The following is a 21,384-nucleotide window of genomic DNA, read 5'->3' as shown; positions in this document are numbered from 1 at the left end:
GGTTTACCAGAAGTTGTGTTTTTACTGGTTGTTTATGTAAAAATATGTTTTTTTTTCAATTTTTTCCCTCTGTATATATTAATTTTTTAAAAAGGTAATACCGCAATTGAAAAGAGCGTAAAAATATTTTGTTGAAAATATTTTGATCTTTTTAGTTATGTTAATTACCATTTAATAAATGCATAACGTATCTTCACATGTACCTATGTGTGACAGATTCGTGCAAATATTATAAGAAATATTGTGCATTTAATGGTAGAAGCATATAATTTGGACCACATGTACTAAGCACATCAAGGTTCAAATTAAGATATAAGGCCATTTTAGATTCTACCTTTTACAAAAATGGCGGGCATTCAAAATGGCGAACTATACATATGTCACTAATAGCACGATAACTTTTGAACGAAATTTCCGATTTTACCAAAATTTGGTATATATGTTCTTATTTTGATGTGTAAGACCAAGGTCTTGAACCGGAAGAATCGATTTACCAGAAGTTGTTTTTTACCGATTTTTATGTAAAAGCATGTTGTTTTTTTACCAATTCTTTCACCCTGTATATATTAATTTTTCCAAAAAGTTAATACCGACGTTAAAAATGGCGTAAAAATATTTTTTAGGAAATATTTTGAACTCTTTAGTTATGTTAATTACCAATTAATAAATGCATAACGTATTTTCACATGTACCTATTCACCCATGTGCGGCCGATTCGTGCAAATAATATAAGAATTATTGTGCATTTAATGATAAAATCATATAATTTGGACCACACACACTACACACACAAAGATTCAAATTTAGATATGAGGCCATCTCAGATTTTGTTTTTTTTTAATGGCGGGCGTTCAAAATGAATCTGCCGCACATAGGTAATAGGTACATGTGAAGATACGTTATGCATTTATTAAATGGTAATTAACATAATTAAAAATTTCAAAATCTTTCCTAAAAAATATTTTTATACTCTTTTCAATGGCGGTATTACCTTTTTGAAAAATTAATATATACAGGGTGAAAAAATTGAAAAAAAAACCAACATATTTTTACATAAGAAATAGTAAAAACACAACTTCTGGTAAACCGATTCTTCCGGTTCAGGACTTCAATCTTATCCATAAAAAAAAGAACCTGGATGCCAAATTTGGCTGAAATCGGACTTTTCGTTCAAAAGTTATCGTGCTATTAGTCACATATGTATAGCCACCAATTTGAATGCTCGCCATTTTTGTAAAAGGCAAAATCTGAGATGGTCTCATATCTAAATTTAAACTTTTGTATGTGTAGTATATGTGGTTCAAATTATATGCTTCTACTATTAAATTCACAATAATTCTTATAATATTTGCACGCATCTGCCACACATAGGTTCATGTGCAGATACGATATGCATTTATTAAATGGTAATTCACATAACTAAAAAGTTCAAAATATTTCCTAAAACATATTCTTACGCTCTTTTCAATAGTGGTATTACAATTTTGAAAAAATACTATATACAGGGTGAAAAAATTGGATATAAATTATTTACATAATATAAAATAGTTTTACATAAAAAACCAGGAAAACACAACTTCTAGTAAACCGACTCTTCCAGTTTACGACAACGATCTTGTAAATCACAAAAAGAACCTATATACTAAATTTGGTTAAAATCTGACTTTCCATTCAAAAGATATCGTGCTATTAGTCACATATGTATAGTCGCCCATTTTGAATGACCGCCATTTTTGTAAAAGGCAAAATCTGAGATGGCCTCATATCTAAATTTGAACCTCTATATGTGCAGTATATGTGGACCAAATTATATGCTTGTATCATTAAATGTGCAATTCTTAATAATATTTGCACGAATCTGCCGCACTACAGGGGTTTTTGAGGTCACTAAAAACAAATCCTAAAAAGTCTAAACTGCAAAAAACACAATGGCGGATGTAATATGGCGGATTTCTCTATTGTTAATATATTTAATACCGTCGAAATTTAATCCGAAATAAAAATGTCAAAAAACAAAATGGTGCATACAATCCGCCAATTTTTAATTTCCACGTTAAATTCGATTATTAATCATATGAAATTCAAAACTAGTTTTTACTTTATTTTTCAACAATACTGTTCCTGACCCTTGTATCTACCCTACTATCCTAAAATATTTAAAGATCTACAGATACAACAACTACCTGAATGCCGCGGCATGAATTGGTATTACCAATTGAAGCCAGAAATTCGCTCCCCCTGAGATAAGGATGAGATGCATCGAGACCAGAAAGCTGTGAAGTGAGTTAGTAGTCTCTCGGTAGCCGCCGAAGAGACAAGACGTGCAGAGTGCGGACGAGCAGCAGTAGCAGCGCAACAAGTCGAGGAGAGGGAAGTGCTTTGGTGTAACGTACTTCTTAGTACGGCTGTGAATGTAAGCACAGCAACACTAGAGCGCTCGCTCTCGCTAGACGCGAAGACGTGGAAGCAGAGGCAAAAGCCAACCTCTTGGATGTGGTGAAACTCAGGAAGTTTGATTTCATTGAATTTTCTGAGACATTGCAAACAAGGGTTGGAAAGCAGAATAAGCAATAGCGGGCTCGACGTGAGCCCGCTACGGGATACTCTCTGTGCCTCCGTTAGGAATGGGTACAGTTTAAAACACTGTGCCTCGACACTGCAAGGTGTAGTTATTTAGAATACATCTTGCAGCCCCGGCCCCTAAGGTCAGAGAGTTGAGAAAATCAAGAGGATCCCGTACCTAGTTCTGTCTAGGTACGAGAACTACCGCGCTGTTGTGCAGGGAGCCAACCCTGAAGTCGATGTGGTGTCGGGCCAATCGGCTGAAAAAAAGGCTTCTTCTAAAAGTTAGGTTACCGCTCCCAACCAAAGATGACACGAGTCAGATCTCGGTCACCCCCCAGATCCAAGGCGCTTTCCCCGCCAAGATATGCAGACTCTAAAGAGTCCCTCCTGTTACAGCACCCTGAAGAGAGCAGCGATGACCACTCGAGCGACCAGGAAGATGGAAAAGACGGTTTTACGATCCAAAATCGTAGAACAAGAAAAAAGAAAAAGAAGTCAAAAGGCAAGGACTCCACGCAGAACGTCGAGACCACCGAGAACGTCACCGAAGCCACCCAGGAAGTCGAGGATTCCCAGAACATCGAGGCCACCCAGGAAGTCGAGGACATGGACGAAGACGTCCCAGGCGCCGAAGGCGGGGGCACTACCAAACGTCAGCGGGTTGAAGAGGATGCCGCCAGCGAAGACGAGCTGACAAGGGCCAACGAAGAAATCAACCGACTCAGAACCCTGATGAAAGAATTTGCAGCAAACGTTGATGCAAACAACAAAAAATATGAAGAGGTGATCGCACAACAGAAGGCAGAGATCAAAGAGCTGAATACGGAGATTCGACGAATGAGCGAAAAGATGGATGCCAGATTCGACGAGTTGATAGCTCTCCAGAAACAACTCGCAAAGAAACCGGAGAAGAAAAACCCCGAAAAGACGGACAAAAAACCACCAGTAGAGCAGCCTGCCACCAAAAAGATGACCACCGAGCAGACTCGACCACCCAGCCAGAAGGCTACCACCTCGACGAAGGAGGCGTCCACCCAACAGAGGAAAAAGAGAAAGGAAGAGTTTCCACCCCTGGTGACACTAACCGACGAGGAAGACGCCACATGGACGTCCAACCAAGAAAAAGCCATGAAACTAGCTCCCCAGGTACAGCTACCCCTCCCCGAAGAACCAGTGCCATCCACGAGCACAGATAGGGACGCGCTTGCCGCTTCCAGTCAAACTGATACAGTGTCGATGGAAACAAACCAAAACGAAGAAGACGCCGAAGAAGCCGTGTTACCTGAAAACCAGGTAACACCATACAGAAAACCGCCTGTAATTAAGTTACAGAGTGTCAGCGAGACAGGGGCTATTCTTACCATAGCCCAGGGCAAAGGCATCATCACCACAAACAAAATCTCCAGAAGTGGCAGAGAGACGCTCATCCAGGCTAAAAGCCCGGATGACTACAGAAAGATGACAAGGATAGTGGAGGAATATGCAGAAGCATACGCCGCCAAAGAGAAAAAGAGGCTACAATGGATAGCCTTTCCACTCGACGAAGACAGGAAACCAAAATTAGTGTTACGAGGATTGCCCACGAATACCACCGAGAAGGCAATCCAAGAAGACATGGCAAACCAATATGGAATAACCTGCCACACAGCACGTAACATGTCTACGAGAGTAGGGAAAAGGAGGCCACTACCCATGTTTGTCATGACACTGGATCAGGAAGACGTGGAAAAAGCAAAGCGGGTAACGAACCTGTGCCACATGAAAGTTGTGGTAGAGGACCTACACAAGGCAGCAGGACCGACGCAGTGCTTCAACTGCCAAGGGTACCATCACGCCCAGAACTCGTGTCACAAGGACCCGAGATGTGTGAAGTGCGGCGAAGAACACCACTCAAAGCAGTGCCAGAGAGCCAGAGAAGTCAAGGCAACGTGTGCCAACTGCAATGGGAGCCACCCAGCCAACTACAGAGGATGTCCTAGGTGCCCAACCTGGGGGAGGCCTCCACCACAGAGGTCACAACAGCGACCACCACCAAACCGAAGACAGCAGGCAACCGGGGTATCCTACGCGCAAGCCACGCAGGGAGACCAACCAGCGCAGAACAACACACCGTCCAACCGACCAACCCTCCCAGACGAAGAGTACCTAGTCAGGATGGTCACAAACATCGTGACTAAGGTAGTCCAAGAGGTGATACTCAGCACCAGGCAGGCACAGAACTAATGGCAGAGAGGGGATACTTGAGGATAGGCTCCTGGAACCCGGGCGGCATAACCACAAATCAGAACATACTAGATGAACTCGCCAACAGATACGAGATGGACATCGTAGCAATTCAGGAAACAAAACTGACCAACAACTTCAACCTAAAGTTTCCTGGATACGACGTATATAGGAACGACCTCACTAGAAGATCAGGAGGAACGGCCATCCTAGTAAAGAAGGGTATTAGACACACCAGTTACACTACTCCACCACTGGTCAACATGGAAGCCACAACAATAGAAGTTAACATGAGGCAAGGCGCAATAAGGATCACATCAGCCTACGTAAGACCACAAGACCCTTTAATGGACGATGACCTAGATGCGTTCCTAAACATCGCCGAACCATCCATCATAATAGGAGACCTGAATGCAAGATCCCCCAACTGGAACGACAGAGCTACGAACAGGAATGGACGACTACTAAACAGATACATAGAAAACAACGAAGACACAATAGCAATGGGCCCAGAAGAACCTACCCACTACCCAGGAAACGCACTTCCGACACACATCGACTTAGTTGTAGCCAAAAACCTAGGACTGCAATCAGAATTAATCACGCTGGACGAAGGATCAACTGACCACCACCCCATCCTATTAGAAATCGGAACATGGGAAGAGACAAACCCGCCAAAAAGAACAAAAAAGAAAATAAAGTGGACTAACTACAAAAGGTTAGTAAGTGAAGGAATAAACATAGTGCCAGTAATAAACAATCCAGAAGAAATAGAAGGAAAAGTCCTAGAGTTCGAAAATATCATCCAAGAGGCAATTAGAAACAGCACAACAGAGGAAGATGTCGAGATATTCATGGGAAGGTTCAAAGACATACCACAAGAAACACAAGAGTTGATAAGGGAAAAAAATAGAGCAAAGAAAACAGCAAAAAGAACAAGAAACAGAGTAGATAAATCCTGGGCAAATATTTTAAATAGGGAGGTCCAAACGGCCCTAAAACTCCACCGTAGCGAAAAATGGGACAACTTTGTACAAGAGATGGAAGAACAAGACTCAAACATGAGAAATGTCTGGAAGCTCCAGAAAATGTTGAGAAGCGACAGGAAACCCATCCCCCCACTACATGGAAGATACGGCATGGTATACACCATAGAAGACAAAGCAGAGGCAATGAGGACTACACTCGAAGATGAATGCAGACTGAACTTCCACCAAGATGAAGACGACGACTTCCTGGAAGAAGTCGAAGAACAAGAAGAAGGACCAGAAGACCCAGAGGACTTCATCCCCCCAACATCACCGGAAGAAATCAATGAACATATCAAAAATAGTTCACCGAGAAAAGCGCCTGGCCTCGACGAAATAACCAACAGAGCCCTAAAATATTTGCCCAGAAAAGCTATAGTGTATTTCACAAATATTATAAACGCAATATTAAGATTCAAGACATTCCCAAACAGATGGAAAGAGGCCCGTGTCATCATGATTCCAAAACCTGGCAAGAATCACACATTCCCACAGAACTACAGGCCAATCAGCTTACTTCCAGCGATCAGCAAGATAGTGGAAAGAGTCATCCTCAGCAGACTGCAAGCGGAAACAACCCGACTAAATATCATCCCAGAGGCTCAATTCGGATTTAGAGCAGAGCACTCCAGCGAACTACAAGTCCTCAGGCTAACCGAGTACATAGCAGCCGGTTTCAATGATAAGCAGTACACTGGAGCAGCGTTCCTGGATGTAAGCAAGGCATTCGACAGAGTCTGGCACAAGGGGCTCCTATTCAAAATGCGGGATTACGGGTACAGCGGAGCGATGACGAGGCTAATCTCGTCGTACTTGGGCGGCCGGAGGTTCAGGATTCGGATAGGACAAGTCCTGTCCGAACTCGGAATCCCGGAGGCTGGAGTACCACAGGGAGCGGTCTTGTCACCCCTGCTGTACACGATATACACCGCAGATGTACCTAGAACACCAGGTACCCTCATGAGCCTCTACGCCGACGATACAGCAATAGCGGCCAAGCATAGAAACGCAGATATAGCAGTGACCAACCTACAAACTGCACTAGAAGAAATTGAAGCATGGTGTATCAAATGGAAGATAGCCATAAATTCAGAGAAAACACAAGCGGTTCTATACAAGAAAGGGAGACAGCAGCCAGAGGAACAATTGAGGGTGCAGAACAGGCCCATCGAGTGGAAAAACGAAGCCAAATACCTAGGAGTCATTATGGATAAAGGATTAACCTTCCAAAAACACGTAGAAGCCACAGTCCAGAAGGCCAACATAGCAAGAGCGAATCTAAGAGGACTCACAGGCAGAAAAAGTAAACTAACACTCAAAACAAGGTTAAGATTGATAAATAGTATAATCCTACCGGTATTAACTTATGCGTCTCTCGCATGGGGACACGTATGTAATACACACAAGAAGAAGATCCAAGCAGTCCATAACAACAGCTTGAGGGAGGCCGTCAGAGTCCCAAGATATGTAGCTGAAAGATTCCTGTTCAGAGAACTCCAACAGGTGAGAGTCACAGAAACCATGACAGACAAGGCAAGGGTCAAATTCGCAGAATTAGAACATCACCCAAATTACATACTGCGAGAGACGCTAAGATACGACGAGTTCCACCGATGGAAGCACAGACGCCCGAAACAACAAATTATAGGATAAACTAAAAGTGATAAGTGATAGTAGTGTGTTCGTAGCTCGAAACAAGTGCCGAAGATAGCGTTACCCACGAAGTCCAAGTACCACGACCACCTCCAAGGTAAGCAAATATTAGAAAATTAGAAGGGCCTTAAGCCCCCAAAAAAATTCATATAAAATAAAAAAATGGCGAAAGCCCCCAAAAAAATTAAAAAAAACCAAAAACACAAAAAAAATTAGAGCATCGAGTCATCGGGCGGGGCCCAGCAGGGCCCAACAGGGCTCAGTGGGGCTCGGCACGATGACTCGGGGCCCAAGCAAGCAATTTTTAGTACCGCGGATAAGTTATTAAGAAGATAAAGGCATAGAGCGCATCACGCTGGGCCTAGTTTTTTGCATTCGATTAGGATACCACAGTGGAATCTTATTACCCAGGGTTCCATTGTGAAGAGCATTTGGCTACGATAGTTGTGCCTCCATCGCGCATCAGCGTGCTATGGGGGGGAAAGGGATGGCCTGGGGCATTGGAGCGAGGTGGGGTGATCCCTGTATAACTCGGGTCAAAACACCTCGCCCCAATGACTTGTTACACCCGAATGTACTCCTTCGAGAGGGTGAACAAATCCCACAGGTCGGGTTAAATCAAATTGCTTGCTTGCTTGCCAGAAAGCTGTGTGCACACATCTACATCGCTCGTTCGTTCCCTAATGTTTCGAATTTAAGAAGTTATCGGTACGTGGTTTTAATTACCTTTATTATATCTCCTTTGTTTCATTTTTTGAAGTATTTACCAATCAGATTAATTTTGAATGTGTGTATTTATTGCGCCTTATATTGAGAAAGTCCACTTTCTTTCCATATTATTAGCTATCATGAGGGATAAAAAGGCATTAGCAGGTGTTGTATTAATTAGATTTTTATTGCTTGTTTTGATTTTAGCACTTGTTTCGTTCAATACCTGCTAGTAAACAAACATTGATCCATCTCACCGGGTGTGAATTATTTGTTAATTAGTTAATACACATATATTTAAATTTTAATGGTAGTTGTCGATTGCCTTAATATATTTGTTTGATTCGTCTTAATTATAACATATTCGTCGTGGTAATAATATATTCGTTTGATGTGTCGTAAAATACTTATAATATATAATTAATATAATAATTAATAATAAATAATATATTTGTTTCATATCGGGATATTAGAGAAAATTTTTTCGTTGGCATTAGGACGCCGCGTCGCGTCGGGTCGAAGCATATGTTTAACCGTGATTGTGATTAATGAGTGGGCGTGCTTAGAACAAGAATTTAGGTCGGAGGGTCGCATCTCATGGTGTATTTCAGTAGAAGTGGATATATTATTATGTATATTCAAAGTAGGTAGTTTTTGAGTTCGGGATTTAAAGATTTAATTATCGCTTATCTCCGTTTAAGAAACAAAATATTACCTTGTATTTGCATATATAGGGTGAGGCAGATAAAGGGCCTATTAGAAATATCTCGAGAACTAAAGGCAACTGGATTATGAAAATTGGAATAAGGGGGTTTTGAAGAGTGATATATTTAATGAAAATATTTTCATCTCTTTGGTACTTCCGGTTATACCGGAAGTTGCTTATAACTTCGTTTTTTTTAAATGGGACACCCTGTATATTTTTACTTTTTTGGATTCTTCTCGATTTCTTCGTTCTTAAAATATGAGGTTTTGTAACATTATACGGGGTAGGTTAAAAAATAATTACGTTTTTTTATTAATTTCGTAGCAATATTCACACCCTGTAGAATTGTAGTTATTTGACATCAAAAAATTTATTTATGTTCAAATGATTTTTAATATAGTCTACTATTGTTAACAATTATTAGTATAGATAAATTTTTAATTTTAGTATACAGGGTGGGTCGAAACACGGAATGAGTATTTTCTGAGTTTTCTTAAATGTAACACCCTATATTTTAGTATTGTAATGAAATGATATTTCATGGTACTTTTTTACTTCTTAAGTATTCCCTATACCTAACTGCTTTAATTTGTGCTTAATTGTTAATCGTACCAACAGTCTTAACTTCGTTGGTATTTTGATATCTCAAACATTATTGGCAATTTTAAGGATCAGTCTAGATTAATATGTATTTATTTCCAAAAGATTATTTGTGATTGAATATTTTCACGGCCAACCTAATACAATTTCACATATTTTGTGTTGAAATTAATGTTTAGCTTGGATCACCAATAACTTAAAAATTAAAGCAGCTGGGTATAGGGAATGCTAAAGTCCATGGAACATTGGGAATAATGCAGGGAATAAAGCATTTTTATAATCAGGTTCGGAATATGAATATTCTATGTACCATTTAATTTTTACACCATGTGGACAAATTACCCTAATTAAATAATAAGTTAATAGATATTCTACATTTTATACTTATGTATTTTGAATGGAGAATCAGTTGCTGCGTTGGCTTCTTTAAGGAGGGCATAACATCTAATATATTTCTGATACCTATCTTCTCTTATATACATAGTGAACCACTTGTATAGGGGTGTATATTGGGGTTAAGTTCTTAATAACTACAAAGTAACATTTATCCTCTGTAATTTTTGACTTTTGTTCTGGACTTGCTTCGAAATGTTGAGACTCTTCAGTTTAAGTACTTTAGGTGGCATAAAATGTATTTTTCTTCAATACCTCTCTTTTCGTTGGTATGGTAGATAGACTTTTGGTAAGGTTGCTTATTTGATTCGGTATTTCACTGATATTTGAAGAGAGCCTTTCTAATCTCAACTTAGTCTCAATTGAATTTTAGTCTTGGATTTTAACTTTAATAGTCTCATCAGAACAGCCGAAAGAACTGACGATATATTGAAAATATCATGTTCCATCTGCCGTACAAATTTTAAAACGTTTCAGAATTCAGCAGGTTATTTAGTTTATGGATCTCGTCAATTTTTTTAGTAAGATAGTCCACTTTGCCGTCATTTTTTGTTAATAAATCATAAGTCTGGATGAAAATAGGTAAATTATCACTAAGTTTTTTTATTCTTTTATGCTTTTTTAAACTTTTAAAACAGAAGCGCAACGGTAGACCGCATACTAAAGTAGCCCGTTTTATTTCTTCTAATATGATTGTGTAATTTTAATATTTTATGTTTGAAAAAATAGGAATTAATTTTAAATAATATTGTTAAATAATTTGGCTATATCGTTATTTATGGACAATAACCTGTAAAACTACATGTATATTGAAATAAAAAAAATCAATAATCTCGAAATATTTTAACCGTTGTACTCTTCTAATTTCCATCACTAAATGGAATAACAAAATAATTATTTGTCACCGCTATCCGCTAACAGTAATCACCAAGAAGTTATCAATCGACTGATTATTGAAAACAAATATTAATAAATAAAGAAATGTATTTAAAATAGTAGTTTGGGTATCCGCTTTCATTTCTTGTCATGAATTGATATTGCTTGATCTCCTTAACAATTTTTTACATCTAATGTCTCCGGTGTTATCTACAATTTGTTGTTGGTTTCAGTGTGTGTCGCAGTTGTGTCTAAATCAGTATTTAATTTAAAAAATGGATAATGAAGAAAGTGGGCTATTTACTGGAACAAAAACTCAACTTTTGGCTGCTGTATTTGGTAAGTTATATTAATTAATAACGGCATAATATAATATACATTATTATGCATCTTGATATCACACACGCAGTATTGCGTATTAGTCTCCATTTTCTGAGGTGATATAGAGGAAAGGCACCAAAATTGAGACACTTTTTTGAAAAACAAATATAAAACAGAATATTCAAAAGTTTTTAAAACATTTATTTCGAAAACTTAAATTTAATGTTTTTGCAAAAAAAAATATACCTATTTAATTTTTTTGCGACATTTAATATTAAAAATAAAAGGTCGCCTAATTTGGGATAGACAAGTATCCAAATTTGAGACAGGTACCCCAATTTGAGATAATATTCAAAAAAGCCCTTTCCTTCGCAGAAAAGACAAATAAATGTGCTGGACTTTATTTCGTCACAGTCTTCATGTGCCCACCTGCCACATTGGTAACACTTTGCCCATCGTTCTCCATATTTATCGTCGGAAAATTTTCCGGTGCAAAATAGACATTCCGCGTCGTTTTCTTCACTTTCGTCGGAAGATGAATCAGCTAATGGAAAGTCTTCGCTGCTATCTGAACTTGAACTCGAAGAAACTTTCCGTTTCCTTCTTGATGTTTTGCCTTTTGATGTCGAAGGTTGACCTACGTCTTCGTGTACTGCTATTTCTTCTTCGGACGTTTCTGTTTTTTTCTGATCTAACACTTTTTGTTGAATTGATTTTTTCTGGAGCTAATACACAATCCAAGTTTAGCTGGGGTACTAGTATTTGCTTTTTTTCTTCTGCAAACTTTGCTCTAATTCTTCTTTGTAGGGTGTTAGAGTAATTACTGAAGCCTTTCCTGATCTGGCATGTGGCTTTTTAGTGGTGTCTCTCTTGTATGTAGGGATCGGACAGATGTCTTGATGTCTTTTGGAGACAAAAGTTGTTGATAAGGTAGTGGTGGACTAGGAGTTCTATGTTCTCGCATTGGATGATTTGGTTGTTCATGGTTTGGTTCTATTATTTGTTCGTCCCTTTAGTTTTGTGTTTCCAAGTGCTCTTGAATTCCAAATTCAAAGTCCCTAAAAATATGGCGACAAATAGTGACCAGTCCAGTTTTTCGGAAACCATTGCAAGATATTTCTATCGTCGCAGCTTTGTTATACGCTTTACAAAAAATACTGGCAATGGCATAAGGCGACACAACACTCAACTGATTTTTCTCTAAGCCAGTTTTCTATTTCTTGTGCGTAGTAAGTTTTCAGCGGTGCCATAAAAGCAACATCCAACGGTTGAATTTTGTGTGTAGAATGTGGTGAGAGGCAAATAATCGTCACATGATTCTGTTTGGCCAAATCTATTAGAGCAACGTTTCTCGTATGAGAATAGTGGCCATCAAGGACGAGAAGAACAAGGGCTGCAGCTGAAGGTTTAGTAAATTTTATGAAGTGTTGTAGCCATCTAGTGAAAATATCGGCTTGTATCCAACCTGACACATGGCATTCTGCGTCTGCTCCAGTGGGAGCTCCTAGCATCAACTCTGTTTTTATATGTTTTCTAGGGAAGATTAATAGTGGTGGTATGAAAACTCCTGCAGCATTCATACATGTAATAACAGTAATCAGCTTGCCCCTTTCTGCTGAAGTAAGTGACGAAACCTGCTTCTTCCCTCTCATAGAAATGACTTTGCTATGTTTGTGCTGAACAATTGTAATACCTGTTTCGTCTACATTGAATATACGTTGTGCAGGGGTTAGTATTAAGATATTCTGGTTCATACAAGTCAAAGAACTTGGATACATTTTCATGAGTAAACGATTTTACTCGAGCAGATGACATTCTCTGAGGAGTACGCATTGAAAGCGTCGGATGCCTTTTCAGAACGAGTCTCAACCATTTCTTTCCGGCTGATTTCTTGACTCCGCTAAATGTATGTGGTATTGAGTTTCGTATTGCAAGTTGAAATGCCAGCCGTTTTATATCACGCGCTCTTAGCCCGAAATAACGTTGCTCCATAGTTAGGGCATATTCAACCAACTCATTTCCTAATTCCAAGGGAAGAATAGGTCGGCGGTCAATTGATATCCCGACGAGTTCTTCTGGAGTCTTGTCTGATTTCACATATCGTTCTAAGGTACCTTTTGGTACTCTAAAATCTTTTGAGGCGTTCAAATAGCCCATCTCTCTATTTCTTACTGTATTTACAGCCCGTATCATATCATTTGTATTCCATTTTTTATTTTTTGGTGGCATCTACAAACAAAAAAATACATAAAAATAAAATTTTTCCACGGGGTCCTAATTTGAGACACTCTCAAATTTGGAACCTACAGGTGTCTCAAATTAGGATTTTTCCGTTAAAAATAAAACAAATTTTTGTTAGTTATGTATGCTACACAATTACCGTTTAATTTTCATAAAATGTATTAAATAATATTAAACCACCAAAAAAAAAATAACTGGAGTAAATGTAATCATCTTACCTTGATGTATTTTTTACCTGATTTTACCTGATTTTATAAGTTCTGAAAAAACTTTGTGTATCGTGTAAATCAAATTATTGTCGCCAAAACAACAACGGTCACTTTTAAGCGCCAACTAAAAGCAGATCTAAGTATAACCACTAACTTCACAGAATGATCAGTTTTCAATATGTTCACTAGATGTCAACCCATCCTACACAAATATACGACGGTGTCTCAAATTAGGCGCCTGTCTCAAATTTGGTGCCTTTTCTCTAGTCCCCTTTATTATTAGTAATTGTATGCCACACCTATGCATCTCTAAATTTTATTCTGCAATCTTATATTTCCATTAATTTTATATCCTACCCCTGTCCTATATCTTATTCTCGGCATCCTTTATCTTCTTATTCCATTATTTTCTTCAATGTCGTTCTTCTAATTCAATATTCTAATCATTTTCTTCAATGTCTTTTACTATGTTCTCTCTGCTACACTTCCTCTAGTTATGTTTATTATTTACAAGCATCTTTCCCATGATTTTTGTTCTAGAATTTATTTCTTCTTGTTTGTTCATTGTGGTTGTACCTATTGGATATATTATGATTCATCACAAATTTCCAATTTGTGAATATATTTTATTTTCTATACATATTGTCCAATATTTTATTTTTCCATTCATTTCACTTCTTTGTCAAATTTATCCATTGCTTTGATCAGTTTTTATCAAGTAAAAGAATATTAAATGACATGTGTAATATCGCGTCCCCATATCTTCGTCCTCCACGAAATATTTAATAAAATCGGAGATATTAGAAGGAACAGATTGTTTAAGATTACACAATTAATTAATTTGATGTCAAAATTGAAAAATTCAAAATGGTCGGTCAAATAGGTATAGCGGAACAAAGTTTTTATAAAATAAAAACTTTTTTAGGTGTGAAGGTGGGAGCGAAGTGTGAACTCACTGTCCAACCTCTGACCTGGAACTTTCTCTCAAGGTTAAAAGTCTATTATTTAGTTCACCGAAAATAACTATTATATTTCCATCCTACCCACCTGTCCTATGACCGATTATGGCATTCCATTCCATATCCCTTATTCAATCCTATCGTTATACAAAATTTTATATAACCAAATCAGGTATATAGGAGTCCCTATTCAAAAATGATAGGCATACAAAATAGCTTCGAGAACTCAGGAACTCTTTAGTTTTCAAGGTTCAGTTTAGTCAGGTAACTACACTGAGAATGGTGAAGAAACATTCTGAGTTATAATCTTTAATGCCTCTAGACTCTAGACATATGGCATTATATTGAAATATTTATTGGACTGAATGTTATACCTCTGGAAAAACTGACGTGTGGCAAAATAAATCGTAGGATTTAAAAAAAAAATCAAATGGCCAGTAAACTCACTTGAACCAGATATAATACCGGGACCGGACAAGATTGCTACAATGCTTCTACAGAATAGAAATCACCTTCTAAAAATATTAGGTATAATAATATGATACTGCAGGCTTGCTTCGTACTGCGACACGTACTAAGAGCAAGGAGGATGATATGAATAAATCTATAAAGCTAAGTCCACAAGGCCGATAAGTCTGATGTCATTTGTTGTACTGAAGACTCTAGAAAAACTGATCGATAGGGATATTGGAGACAGTATATTGGTTAAAAGTCCAATTCATCAGGGAAAAAACGCGCATAGACGAGGGTTATCTACAGAAACGGCACAGCATTATCTTGTTTAGAGGATGGAATACGATCTGAATGAAGCATCCAGAAAAGCGATTAGATTAAAAAAAATAGACTAAATAGGTCTCTCATTCTCTCTATCATTATTTCTTCCTCTCTATTATCAGACCTGTCGTGGTGATGTCTATAAATAGTCATCTATCTTTTACGTTGATAAAATATTGTTTAAATTTATTTCATATAATAGAAAATGTTAATATGTATATTATTTTAGTCGGTTTATAACACCACCCTCCTAAGTGGGGGGGAAGGCGAAAAACAACTCTATGCCGTAGAAAATAATGTTTCAAATTAGACCAGGAAGGTTCTGTTTTTAGGTGGATGTGAGAGGTGGCATTCGGATTTTTGCGGATAAAGTTAGGTGATAACTTCATTAATAATAATTGACTTATGCTACTTCTCAAATATGCCCGGAACATTAATAAAAAAAAATAAAATATTAAAAATTTCAAAAAATTTCGTTTTTTTTTTCTACTTTCTTTGCTTATTACTTTAAAACGATTTTTTTTAAAACAAAGCTGCATAGGAATAAAACAAAGATCATTAAATTTCCTATCAGATACGATTGGTTAAAAATGTCTTAATTTAACACCCTTGCTGCACAATAGCAATAAGTATAAAATAAGGGGGCAAAGCAAGCCTGTCTTTATTCAATGTTTTTCCATCACTTAGGTTACACTTGGAACCTTCCTAATTCGCTTAGAAAATTTTTGTAATGTGCTAAAACCGTCCACCAAATTTCATTAAAATTTACTACTAGATTTTGCATAATAATTTTGAAATCTCAACTTTTTTTAAAAAATTAAAAATTTTTAAAATTTTGCACAACAAAAACTAGAACATACAAAGATTTGTCAACTTTTTACATATAAAGAAGCACTCCACCTATATAATGCACTTTACAGAATTGAAATCGGATTATTTAAACAGCCTCAGCAATGTTTTAAAGTTATAAACAATTTTTTGGCTTATAAACAAATTAGTGCTGTATCCAGGAGGGGTGCTACGGGCTCCTTTATTTAGATGGACGTACCCAAGTTTTTTTTATGTATTTTGACCCGTAGAACACGAATTTTTTGGGTAACAGTTGATCCGGATATCGATAAGATTGTTACAAACAAAGAACTTGAGGAATTACATAACATCGATTTTTCGCAAAATAAAACATTTTTTGTATTTCTTGGGTGATTCTAAGCAAAAAATGTTCTTACAAGTTTTTTCGTAGGATGCATAGTTTTCGAGATAAACGCGGTGGAGCATTCAAAAAATCGAAAAATTGCAATTTTTGAACGAGAATAACTTTTGATTAAAAAATAAAATAGGAAGTCTGCTGACAGCATTTCGTCGTACTAGAACAATACTAAGACAACTTAAAAAATATAGTTTCGAGTAAATTGAGTTTTAAATTTTCCCCATAGAAAATATGAAATAAAAATATTTTATATCAGTTTATTGCATTGTTTCTTAAATGTTATGGTGCCCTATTTGTTCTTGAGTGTGTTTAGAGTTCAACTGAAAATTTGAAATAACAAATAATGAGAATAAACTGAGATTTTGTAACATGTCCTCCTCTTACACTTTAAAAATTTTTTATATTACAATTTATCTTTGCTAAGTGCTGAAGTTGTCCTAGTATTGTATTTATTTTTTGTAATATTCTTTAAAAATATCTTTATTTTTCTTCAGCTTATCCTAGTATTTCACCAATTCTATTTTTCAACAATTAATTTTGTTACTATTATTAGCATTTAAAAATATCCCACTGTTACACTATTTTTTGACGCACTTGACCACTTTGTCTTGTTTCATTGATTTTTCAAGTTATCTTTACACAATTATTCGCAAAAAAATGCAGTAGGTATTGTAACTTTTTATTTTTTACTGAAACTTCAAGAAATAGCAAACATAATATTATTACATAAATTTATAAAATGAAATCAAATATTACGAACTGGTTAAATCTTTATACTAAAATTCCACTCAATAAACAAAAATAAATTGAAAAAAAAACTTCCGCGAACATTTTTTAATCGCTAGCTTCTTGATCTTGTTGTTGACCTTTCTTGTACGATTTTAGATTTTTAAAAAAATCGTGATGTTCAGCAGGGATATGTCGGATTAAACTTAAAAGATCTTCTTTTTTCTTAAAGGGAATTTTAGGGCGTTCCATATAAGCTGGAGCAATATTGCCAACTTCATTCATTCGAACGTTAATTTGTTTAAATGAATCGGTACCAAAGGTTTCCTTGTAGAAAATAATATTTGGGCTTTCTTTGGTCACTCGCAGTACCTTAATATTGCTCCAGAGTATTTTCTCTCCAATTGAATTTTTAGAAAAACTTGCAAAATTCATGCTAAACTTTTTCCAATCTAAAATATCAGAAAATTGAAGATTATTAACCATGTAAGGCTTTCCTGTCTTTTTGGCTAATTTTATTATCATTGCCATTTCTTGTGGAGTTGAAATAGGTCCACTCAGTAAAGCTCTTTTTTTGGCAGACTCTATACAGGAATGCATAGAGTCACCCTCATTTTGGGTATGCCCCACGATAAGGAATTTATGGCTAATTGACTCAATGTTATAATTCCTAATAACATACAAAAACATTAAGGCCATAAATCTGTTCTTGTTTTGCCCTCCGCAATTGTCTGAGTAAAATGTTACATTCTGTCCAATACAATTATTTACAAGTAAGTTGAAAACGCACGTAGCTATTTCATTACAGCCTCTACGAGCTTCGCCTTCGTGCCATAAGTAACATGTGCCATCTTTTTTTACTAGATCAAAAACAGTAAAGTTAAAGCAGTTAAGTTTACTTTTGTAATAAAAACTTGATACAGTTCCAGAAGGCAGTGGAATTACTGCTTGCAAATCAAAACAGAAAAGTGAGTTTAATTCATTATGTTCACTTGCATATTCAATGTCTTTCTTTTTTTCCTGGCGGGAGAGCTCTTTCTCGAGTTGATGTTCGTTATATTTTTCTAGCAAAACTGACTTATCGTTTGCATGGTGATATTCATCACAAAGGGTGCACAAGTATTTTTTTGGCCGGAAAAAGCTAATATTAAAGCATGTATTAAAAATATGTGCATACATGGAACTTTTTACGGATGTCTTGTTAAGTCGCTGGCATTCTGCTATGTATAAGCGATACATTTCCGCTAGAGTAAGACCACCATCAATAAATTCTTTTTGGTTGTTTGTTCGGCAATAATGTGATTCAATTCTAGCGAATGTGTTAATGTGATCAATAACTCCTTGCCTCAAGCTTTCATCAAGTTTCTTGTGATTGTTGTGTGAGCCCCTAGAATCTTGTAAAACTATTCCAACGTCATTCCTTTTTGAAATTGCAGTAGTAATTGCAGTGTTGCTTACATCTAAAGTTCTCTTGAAAAACTGTTTGCAAACTTTAATTTTTTTACCATCTATATTAAAATGGTAGGAAAAATTTAAACAACGCTTACTTCCAGGTTTCGGATTTCTATATTTTCTAGGCTTTGTTGGGCTTATGCAAGAGTTTATGAAAAACCGCTGACTGTTCTTATTTCCTATTTTATAAAAACTACAAAAAATACTTTCCCTTGCATCACTATTAATGTTTTGAGAACATTTTAGCAAGCACTTTTCTTCACAGCCTGGTTGTACTTTCTTTTCTCTTTTTTGTAAACCACCTGCTGATAGATATGGCTGCCCTGTATTGACTTTGATTTTCTTTGTATTTCTTTTCCATTTTGTCGGATCACGTAATCTTTTCTTTGGCTTTTTCTTATCGCTTAATTCTTTATTGGTTTCAATTTCAGTAGGGACCTCATCTTCTGATAGGTCCCGCTTAGAATCGGAATTTTTTTTGTTATCCTTAGTACTGGTCGACTCTAGAAGGTTTTTATTTCTTTTCTTGAAAACCTTTCTTTTCTTGGGAGTATTTTCTTTCTTTTCACTGCTGCTTTCACTGCTCTCTGATGGAAAATAATTTTTATCGGCATCGCTATCATCAAACGGAGAATCATTTTCATCGAGAGAAGTGACTTCTATGGAGTATTTCTGAATATTTGGTCTATTTCAAACAAATATTTGGCTGTCCCGTAGAAAATTGTTTTGTAATGTTGTTCCCGCGTCATCAAAAAAGGTAGCTGTTTCATATTTTCGAGGCTGGAAAATTTCTGCAGTCTGGAACAAGAATATAAAATAGATTTCACGTCACAATCAAATGATTTTCACATTAAATTAATAAAGTGTTTCACGTCAGTTAAAATAAATGAAACATATTATTAAAATTCAAAATTTCTTACCAATCCAATGTTAGCATAGTCAGTACTTTTACGGGTATAGTTGCATTCTGATAATCTCGTGCTTCCCTGCAAGTTGAAAAATTTTATTAAAATTTTATTTTTATCAAAAATATTTTGCATAAGTAGGAGGCTTTATTAAAAAAATAGAATTTTTTTTAGAAAAAAAGTGCTTTTGTTAAAATTTTATTTTTTGTCCTAATGCAATGCAATTTCTCACAATAAATATGTTAATAGAATTTAATAAGTAATAACATTATTAAACTGATCATCTCCTTGGCTGGTGAAACGCACGTATGCTAATGACTGAGTATTATTATCTTTCTCATTAGCCTAGCATCACATAAACGATGAGACAATATTGATATACTACTTACAGAATTATTTAAAAAGGTAACGAAATTACTACTTACACTATTTTCAGCATTCTTCCTTGCTAATGATGCATCAATGTTTTCAAAATTTCTGAGTATTTTTCTTGTCCGCTCAGACACCGAATACATTTTAATAAACAGAATACACTTGTTTTCCGAACGAATTTAAAAAACGACTTTTAGCATCCGCACTCTATTGCAGTCGGAGAACAACTAGTGAAAGTGAAAGTGAACAGCCTTACTGTAACTGACCGACTCATCCACGAATTCGTAGGTGAGCGTGGGGATATACTCGGACATTTACTAAAATAATCCGTATTTTTGAAGCTTAGTTAGGGAAATACAGAGACAACTTAAAAAAACAGGTTAATTTAAAAATTTCTTTGCCACACTCGGTGAAATAGTCGGACAAGTTTGCTAGTAAAATACTAAGACAACTTAAAAACACAGATATGTTAAAAAAATCATAATGCAGTTGTGGGGCTAGACTAAGACATGTGGGAATGTCCGGGTATTTCACCACAACTATGGTTAGAAAAGGCAAATATTAATCGGATAATAAAAAGGTATTTTAAAATATCTTCCTTTTAACCCAGGTATTGCCAACAAATCAAGTAGTGCAATATTAGGATATTGCTCAAAAACACCAAAAACCAGCCGATTGAACAAATCTTAGTATCTCTCCAGATAGCTTATGAAATTTTACATCAGATAGAGCAGATATCTCAAAAGTCACATATTTGAAGATATCCCAGTATTGTTCTAGTGCGACGATTTGAAAGACTAAGTCAAATTATACCGGTTTTAATTATGTGCATAGCTAAAAATTAATTTCTTTATTATTAAACAAAGCTATTTGTTTATAAACCAAAAAATTGTTTATAATTTTAAAACATTGCTGAGGCCCCTTAAATAATCCGATTTTAATTCTGTAAAGTGTATTGTATAGGTAGATTACCTCTTTATATGTAAAAAAATTAGCCAACTTCTAAATGGTCTACTTTTTGTTCAGAAAGATTTTAAAAAATTTTAACTTTTTTAAAAATATTTATATTCCAAATTTATTATGCAAAATCTATTAGGTCGATTTTATTGAAATTTGGTAGACCATTTAAGTAAGCTATAAGAATTTTCTAAGAGAATTACTAAGGTTCTAAGTGCCACCAAAGTGGTTAAGGAACATTGAATAACAACAGGCGTATTTTGCCCCCTTATTTTGTATTTATTGCTATATTGCAGAAAAGGTAATACCTTAAGACATTTTTGACCAGTCGTGTATCATACAAAATTCAATTATCTTTATTTTATTTCTTTACGATTTTGTTACAAAACAAGCCGTTTTAAAGTTATAAGCAAAGAAATCAGAAAAAATCGATGTTTTTCGAAATTTTTTAATATTTTAATTTTTTTATTAATGTTCCGGGCATAGAAGGAGCATAAGTCAATTATTAT

At 36.0% G+C, this 21,384-nt stretch overlaps 1 protein-coding gene across 1 annotated transcript in view; it reads left to right on the top strand.

Annotated features, from left to right (window-relative positions):
- The first annotated feature begins 10,864 nt into the window (after positions 1–10,864).
- LOC114338670 (facilitated trehalose transporter Tret1-like) overlaps positions 10,865–21,384 on the top strand; it is a 76,499-nt gene continuing 65,979 nt past the window's right edge. The window contains exon 1 of the mRNA XM_028289274.2: positions 10,865–11,091. Coding sequence (XP_028145075.1) covers positions 11,028–11,091 — 64 coding nt within the window. The 5' untranslated portion in view covers positions 10,865–11,027. The remainder of the gene's footprint in view (positions 11,092–21,384) is intronic.

Source organism: Diabrotica virgifera, chromosome 6, assembly GCF_917563875.1.
Source record: "Diabrotica virgifera virgifera chromosome 6, PGI_DIABVI_V3a".
NCBI classification, from domain to species: domain Eukaryota; kingdom Metazoa; phylum Arthropoda; class Insecta; order Coleoptera; family Chrysomelidae; genus Diabrotica; species Diabrotica virgifera.
This window is presented reverse-complemented; position numbering and strand designations above follow the sequence as displayed.